Source organism: Platalea leucorodia (assembly GCF_965183815.1).
Source record: "Platalea leucorodia genome assembly, chromosome: 2".
NCBI classification, from domain to species: domain Eukaryota; kingdom Metazoa; phylum Chordata; class Aves; order Pelecaniformes; family Threskiornithidae; genus Platalea; species Platalea leucorodia.
In genome coordinates, this window is record NC_138824.1 from 4,453,821 (window position 1) to 4,462,547 (window position 8,727).

General features: G+C 52.6%; 1 protein-coding gene across 1 annotated transcript in view; it reads right to left on the minus strand.

Annotated features, from left to right (window-relative positions):
* Positions 1 to 7,634, minus strand: part of GAB2 (GRB2 associated binding protein 2) — a 92,271-nt gene extending 84,637 nt beyond the window's left edge. The window contains exon 1 of the mRNA XM_082303947.1: positions 7,540 to 7,634. Coding sequence (XP_082160073.1) covers positions 7,540 to 7,611 — 72 coding nt within the window. The 5' untranslated portion in view covers positions 7,612 to 7,634. The remainder of the gene's footprint in view (positions 1 to 7,539) is intronic.
* Between the last annotated feature and the right edge of the window lie 1,093 nt (positions 7,635 to 8,727).

The window sequence follows — 8,727 nt, forward strand, 5'->3', positions numbered from 1 at the left end:
GCTGTAGATGCTGCTCAGTGACCATAGCAGAGGTCCAGGATGCTCCAGGAGACTTTCTGGATGCTCAGCAGCTTTGGGAGCCTCTCCAGAGCCAGGTGCTCCAGCTGGTGGCATGGGCCAGGCTGTCAACAGCCCCGGTGGCAGAGCCAGGCTTCCCGCTCGCAGCTCCAGGTGAGGAATCACCACAGCCTGTATTTACACGATGCTTCTTGGCCAAACGATATGCCTAGGTGTGCCGCAATTAAAATTCCATAAAATTACTCAGCCAAAGGACGGTGTGGGATAATAAACATTTGCATATTGTTGATCCTGGGCTTAACCTCTTTTTGTCCAAATCCTTGGCAGGATGGGACTAGCCCACGGAGAAGGGCTGAGAGGCGAAGGAGAGGCCACGCAGAATGGCAGCCACAGCAGTTCAGAAACCTGTTTCAGTTCTATTGCTGCTCTCCACGCACCCTGGAGTAAATCAAAGTCTCTCTTCCTCATTTCTCCCGCCTCCTGAGATAGGGATAAATACGCTTCGTCACCACTGCTAGGTGCTACAAGATCCACCTAAGCATTACGATAGGGAAGCGAGACTTTAAAGACTTGAAAGGAGTACTGAAAGGAAGGGCAGTTTATATTAAAAGCAGTAATTTCCAAATCTTTTGGATCAACGCATCTCGGAGAGCCCCCGGATGACCTTGGCACTCTCGCCATCTAAATCCCTGCTGGAAGTACTATGTACTTTTGTGGACCAGTTGCAATCCCTTTCCATAGCTTTACACATCCCCAGCAGCCTGCAAGCAGCTCGGTAGAAGCGATAAAGCCAAGCTGAGTTCCCAGCTGTGGGCATGACCCTGAACACAAGTGCAGCCAAACCACTGACTTGCCCCGTGCCTCAGTTTCCCCATCTGACCAGACCCTTCAGGGCAGATGTGGTCTCACCAAACAGCCAGCGCATCGAGCCCCAATCCCAGTCGCCTCAGCTGCTACTGTAATCCAAATAAATAATATTTGCTCTGCCTTTGAGTCACTACTATAAATTATGTGCTTCAGTCTGGTAAACACTATTACATCACCTCTTGCATCTGACACTCGCTAAAAGAGAAAAAAAAAAAAAAGGGTTTCAGTATCACTTCTGCTCTCTTCCAAAGAGAAATGAAGCCAGTTTCCTCTTACACTTTCCTTAAGTATTGTTTGTCTTTCTTAAGTTCAACCTGTGTTTTGCCACCATCCATCTTTTACATCCACCATGGACTTTGCCAGGACCGTCGTCCAGCTCTGAAGTCATGACAGACAGCTGAAGATTCACTCAAGCTGTCTTAGCAAAGCCAAAGCTCAAGCTGTCTTAGCAAAGCCAAAGCACCAGGAAAATACACCGGTTTCACTCCCCACACAACACGCGGACTCCTTATCTCTACCGGCACGTCCACCTCGATCGATGCAATGCCTTGGGAAGACATGCGGGTTACCTTTGACCAAACCAGTTTGAGTTTCAGCAGCCGAAGAGCTGCCCTAGCACAGCACTTCTCCCAGGTTGCTTGTGTTGGTGGAAAACAAAACAAGGCCCATCCACCTGCACGGGGAGCTGGGCTAAAGCAGCTGTATGGCTTCCTAGACTGGTGGCTCCACGCTGTGCTGTGCCCCAGAGGTATCAGAAATGTTGGGCTGGAGGCACCTCGGGAGGTCTCTAGTCCAACCTTGCATTTGAGGTGTGACTAGGTCAGGTCAGCTGGGATTTTCTCTAGCTGAGTCTTGAAAACCTCCAAAGACAGACCCTGCAGCCTCTGCAGGAACCTGTTCCTCTATACCACGACTGGAGGAGCTTCCCCAAGACCCAACCTCAACCTCCAAAGCTGGTTTGTGGTTGTTGCCCCTTATTTTGTCACCTGCTACAACCGAGAAGAGTTCGACTCCATCATCCCCATAACCATCCTTCAAGTAGCTGCAAGTTATTAGCTCAAGAGTATCATGACGACAATATACCACCATCTGAGTATCCCAGGAAAACGTTACAGTGGGCAAAGGAACGCATGCCCACACGCAAACAAAATGACCCCGAGAGAAGGTTGCAGGGAAGAGGTGGTGTATTTTGACTCATCAGCAATGATGCAGCAGAGAAACAAGTTGCGGAGCGTGACCTTTGTGCGGCGTTGCGCAAGAGAGGTGGTGCTGCAGGAGTACTGGCAGGCACTGCCCTTGCAAGCGAAATGCACCCCCTGACCCGCAAAACCTTCTCCGGTGGAGCAAGTGTTCATCCCTCCTCTGAATCATGGGGCAGACGACAACAGCTAAAACGCCCGATGGTCTTTTTGAAGCGAGCCTGGAGATTACATGGGCGGAGCAGGGTGCAGCAAGGCAGCCTGACAGCTGGAATAAGATGCAAAGTCATGGAGTTCAGTGTTGGCAAAACTTTCTACAAAGAATTGTTGCACTGGGTCAGAGGACTTCCCTGAGTCCCACCAGCAGATCCAGGTGACGTGATTTGTTCCCTAAAGCCTCTTTGCTGCCCATCCTGAGTTCAGGCTCAAAATCTATAAATTCACCTAAACCAGCACTGGAAGGGGCTTTTGGAGAATTTGTCGAATTTATTCCACTGCCTCAAACCAGGATCAGCTCTCCTGAAGGGCTGTTTTGCCAACTTGCTCTTCGAAACTTCCACCCATGGAGCCTCCGAGCCCATCCCAAACCATCTGTTCCACTGCTCCGCTCCTCTGGCCATCAGGGGTTAGGACATTTTTCCTAACACTTGTTTCCCTTGCTGCAGTTGGAGCTCAGCACTTCTTGGCCTCCCACCACTGGCCATGGAGAACAGTTTACTCCCTTCCCCTTCGCAGCTACCTTTGACATACTCGAGGACTGTTATTTCTCCTCTCAGCCCTCTCAGCCCTAGACTAAACAACCTCATTTCCTTCAGTCTTTCCATGTTTTCTAGGTTTCAACTCATTTTTTTGGTGCTTTTCTCTGGAGTCTCTGCAACTGTTTCCTACTTTCAGTAGAGGGGAACATCCTGAATCAGACATGGCACAGCTGAACATGACAGCGACCCATTAAAACTCCTTAGAGAGAAGAGAAAAAAAAAAAGATCACCACTTTGCTTAATACCCATTTTTTTTGTATTTCACTGCAGAGTTCAAGGGGTGTCCTCTCTTCTCCCCCTGCTCTAAAATTTCATCCTGATTAGCACCGTGCCAAACTTCAACTGATACCTCCACCATTTGAGCAGCCTAAGACTTCTCTGCTCCGGCGGTCCTAGGACATGGTTTAGTGGTGGACTTGGCAGTGATAGGTTAATGGTTGGACTCGATGATCTTAAGGGTCTTTTCCAACCTTAACAATTCTATGATTCTATGATTCCTACTTCAGCCCACATCCCACATCCTCATTTAAGGAGGCCGTCCTTGCTATGCACCTTCAAGTGGGATATGAAGGGTCTACTTCAGGACCCCAAAAAAGCTCTTCATCAGGGAGTTACCCCTAGGAACAGGGCTGTGGGCAGTAAATCAGCCCCTTATACCCCCATAACCTGTTCTGCTCCATCGGAGAGGAGCAGGTCTTTTGATGACCTTCCGCTTCCGATGTAAAAATGACCATTGATGCACAAAGCCAAACTCTCCCCCCAGTTAAACCAGTGGGGGGAAAATAAAAAAAGCAGCAAAGGATTGTAAAACCAGTGCAAGACGAGAAGCTTTTGTTTTAGTCAGAATTGTAGACATACATCTCAGCCAGACAGCAAGTACTCCGCCTTCACGGTACATAAATGAACAGGCAAAGCACACTGATTTAATCATAGGAAGCTAAGAGCTCCTCTGCAACACGAGCAGTTATTTTTTACATTGCTTTTCTACCAGAGAGCCCACCCCCGAAGCCCAGCTTGCCGGGCAGCGGATAGACACAAAACACCACTCTAAACCCAGGTCTAAGTCTGGAGACAACAGACAGGCACGTCCAGGGAGAGAGCACCAGCAGACAGTGAGTCAGTACAGACCGGCACAACACGCGCTGGTCTCGGCTCATCGGTCACACAACTAAAGCCAAGGGTTTTGTTTAGGGATTGGTTCTTTTTTTTATTTTTTTCATGGGTGTTTTAAGGAGGAGCCAGGAGGAGAATTAAGGGAGAGCTCTGTGCTTTGTGGCTGGGTACAAGGAGACCCTTCCATGCATTAAAGTCAGAATGGGAGAAGGTGGGGACAGACTTTTTAGCAGGGCCTGTAGCGATAGGACAAGGGGTGATGGTTTTAAACTACAAGAGGGGAGATTCAGACTAGATATAAGGAAGAACTTTTTATACAATGAGGGTGGTGAAACACTGGCACCAGTTGCCCAGAGAGGTGGGAGATGCCCCATCCCTGGAAACATTCAAGGTCAGGTTGGACGGGGCTCTGAGCAGCCTGATCCGGTTGAAGATGTCCCTGTCCATGGCAGGGGGGTTGGACTGGGTGACCTCTAAAGGTCCCTTCCAACCCAATCCATTCTACGAAGGTACAAATTTGTTTGTTTAAAAAAAAATAAAAATCAAGCAAGCAGACGATGGAGCTTGGTGTCCTGGGCAGAACAGAGATGGAAGGTGGTATTTTGGTATCTCCACTACTTTTGACCTTCAATTGTTTGGTTACCTTTTATTATCAATACTACAGTAGCGTCTATAGGGCTTGTATGAGATCATGGCCAAACCGCCTAGGGTCTACATGAACCCCTGTCCCCAGTTACGAGGCAGAAAAGAGGCACAATTCGTCTCAACCTTGAAGCAGTCATCGTCTGATGATTTGAATGTCCCCCAACGGAAGAGAAACTCCCAACCCAGATACTTCCCAGAGCATTGTACAAAGAGGTCCTACATAAAATATCACATATCCACAATCTCACATAAAATATCCACAATCTCAGATAAACGCAATCCTCTGAAGGGAAACCAAGCAGGTACCGCTGTAAATGCAGATTAATGCTGCGTGGATCAGGTGTGGAGAAGAGTCCCCTTCCCCAACCACTCTGGACAGGAGTTAGAAAGAAAATTGAGCACCCTCCCCTCTTGCCAAGGATCTCCTTGGAAAGTAAAACCAAAACAAAACCGGGCTTATAAAAGTACAGCATTTCAAGGACAGCATCAGCAACACACCCATGTGCAGGCACGTACATTTGAAATGCACTTGTCAAAGAAAAAATAAATCTATCATCTTCCCTGTGTCAATACAGCCGGAGCAGGAACTTCAAACCCAATTAGCAGCATCCTGCAGCCTGAGATTCCTCCTTTGAGGTCTCAAAGCAGAATATAAACCAAAGGCATAAGGAAAGCGGCGAAGCCAGCGATTCAGCGCCTTCCCTTTGAGTCCGTACAAAAGCCGGCATAACACCGCGGTGGCTGAAAACTCGCCTTTTGTGCGTGAAAACCGAAGTCCAGCCACATGGGTTTGCTGCAGATGAAGGCAGGTTTTAGGGGGGCAAAGCCATCAGCCTCAGGCTCTACCGCATCTACCTGCTCTGAACCACTACGGAAGAGAACGACTTGATCAACGCGTCAACACCCCGAATGCACGATGCAGTTACATAAATATGATTATATTAATAATAATGCATTAAAAAGCAAGAGGATGGGGCACCGCCGAGCGAAACACAATCCAAGCTAAGGTCAACGTTTTCAAATCCAGCCACTGATGCAGGAAGCCGGCGCAACCGGCGTGACTGGAAGGGAAGTCCCGCTGACCACAGCGCCGGGACCGCTCCGGCACAGAGATCCCCTCAAGTGACATCTGCCGAGCATCGCTTCCTGCCCCGCCGAGGCTGCGTGGGACGGCCGGGCCCATCTCGGCCCCGGCCGCGTTTCCTCGTGGGGGAACGAGGATGTTTTGAAAACATAGGTGGCTCGCAAAGCGCTTCGGGATGTATCTGGATGAAAAGCAGTCTTATGCACATCGATAATTAGCGCTAACCGCCGGCGTGTCACACCCTTGTGTAGAGCATTTAGCAGATTTATTCAGCTCTTGCTGGAATGCCGGAGCACAAGCTGGATATTCAGAAGGCGATGTGAGCGCCCTTTCATGGGGCAGATGCTGGGGAGCTAATGATGCTTGATGAGTTAAGGCCACTGGTGACTCAGGATCAGCAATTAGTTGATTTCTGCGGGAGGAAGGGGCTTTGCTCCATTAAGCTAAAAGCATCCTCCACAGTTCAGCATGCACAAAGTCATTCTGTCCATCTCCCACAAAGCCTGCCTACATACATTAGGGGTTTGATATTTCCCACGTAAACGGCCGGTTTTACCTTTGTCTCACTACATTTGAGGGGACGGGGAGCGAAAGAACCGGATTCCCTCGCGGCTCCATCCCACAGCCAACCTGATCCTCCCTCAAAGGGGATCAGGCACACAAGGAAAGGATTGCCCAGAGCGACCGGGCACGCAGTCTAATGCAAAGGGATGTGGCACCACTGATGGCTACGGGGCTGCACCCGTTTTGGACAAGGCTAATAACAGCGGATCACTAATCGCCTACCCCTCCGGCCCTGCCCTAGCCTGTGATACGGGGCTACAGACATCCACCTCCCCCTGACGGGCAGGCAGCGATGCTTCCATCAATCAATAACAGGCGCTGGGGAGACACCAGCTGCACTTGTTCTGCCTGCCGTTCCCAAAAATCCACGCAGGCAAAAGCAACGGGACCCAAGGACGATTTGGCTGGTGCCCCCCGACGAAGGGAGAGCGCCCAGCTCCCTCCCGGAGGCTGCGTCCCGGCCACCCGAAGCCTGGCAGAGGGCGATCACTGGAGTCGGGGAGCGGGACCCCGGCGTCATCCCGGGGAGCGATGTGCCGAGTCATAGGATGGCAGCTTGATGTAGCCGCATTTCTGAGCTCTAACGCTCGTGGCGCACGGCGAGACCGTCAGGCGGAGGGTGCAAAGAACAGTTATTTCTTTCAGTGAGTGGGGAATGTAACAGAGCTGGCATTTGGACCCTCTTTTTACAACTTCTTTGAAGTGTTTGATCTCCGCCGCTAATGGCACAAAAGGCTATCGAGGCACTACTGGTGCTATCTTCAAAGGCTTTGGACGTTCAATGATTAATAGGAACCGTGCGCGGGGAGGGGGAAAGCGACCGTTATGGGGGTGTTGGGGGGGGTCCAGACGTGTTATAACCTTTACTCTTTGGGACAAAGGTATTCCCAACCTCCCCTCCAAAACCAGGACTTCCAAGGAGAGGGGTGTGACAGTCCCGGGTGAGCCCGGCCGCCGCGGGGCGCAGCAAGGACCTGCCCCACCGCCGGGCGCCCGCCGTGGCCATCGCCCCGCCGCCACGGTAGCCCCGCGGGAGGGGAGGAGGCGGGGGGGGCTCAGGGATGCTCCCACCCCCCCTCACCCCCCCAGCCCCGAGCAGCGGGGAGCCAGCAGCTCCCATCCCCGCCCGGGGAAGGGGCACCCCCGGCCCGGCCGAGCCTCCCCGGCGGCAGGTGCAGGCGGGCGGGCGGCGGCTACCGGAGAGAGCCGGGGTGGGGAGGGGATGGATGAGGGGAGATCCCGGCTTCCCCGGAGCCGGGATAGAGATGAGATGGGGTAAGCTGAGACTTACGTATCTCCGTAACTTCTTCTCCGGCGGTGACTTTCGGAGCCAGCCCGAACACACCACCTCCCCGCCGCTCATCGCGGCAGCCGGGCGCTGCCTCCCGGCGCTCAGCGCCGGCAGCGCCGGCCCATGGAGGGCGGTGGGTGGGTGGGTGGGTGGGTGGAAGGATGGATGGATGGGTGGGTGGGTGGATGGATGGATGGATGGATGGATGGGGGGGGCGACGAGCGCCTCCCCCCGCCGCCGCCGCCGCCGCCGCCGCCGGGCTGCGAGCGGGGAAGCAGGAAACCGGCTCCTTCCCCGGCTCACCACGCCTCCGCCCGGCCCGGCGCCCCGCCAGCCGCTTTAAAGATACAAACCCCGCGGGGAAGAGGGGCTGCCCGGCCCCCGGCGGCCTCCCCGCCTCCCCCCCCTCCCCTCCTGCCCCCCCCAGCACCGACACCCGGACTTCACACGCACCGCAGCAGGGGATCGCCCCAAAACGCCCTGTCCCCCCCCTCCCCAAAGCCCTCCACTCTAGGGTTCAGTCACCCCGGGGCCCTTCCCCTCTCTGGATGGAGAAGGTCCATCGCACCCCAGAAAGGAGAGGCTGGCTTTCGCCCCGCTGCGCTCGGGGGCTTGCCCGTGAGATGAAGGTGCCATAGGAAAACAAAAGAGGTTGAGCAAGAAACAGCCAAACAGCAGCGACAGCAAAAACCCTCCTGGAGGGGGGAAAAAAAAAAATAATAATAATTAAAAAAAAAAAAAATGAGGGGAATCGATAAAAGCTTCATATTTTATTATTGATTTTTAAATAATGGAGCTGTGCCCGCTGACAGGGGATTTGACTGCCACTGGAGTCTCATGCAGACAAGCTGGGTTTCGTGTTACAGCGTATTATACCCTGGCCGAGATGAACTATCATCTTCCAGATCTAGAAACACTGTCCATTTAAAAGTCTGATCCTCTCCCCAGCTCAGGCAGCAATAAAACTTCCCTGCGAGTAGGATTACACTCTAACCCTCCTTTTGCTGCATCCTTAAAAGCAAAAACCTGGGCATGGCACCCGTAAAAGCCGAGTCCTCCAAGCCCGCCACACTTTCACGCTGCCCACTTATTAGGAAAATACAACTCAGGGTTGTTTGCTGGGGATGGATTTCCAAGCCCTGTCTCTAATACGGCAGCTCTGCCCCAAACCTGCTCGGGCACATTCAG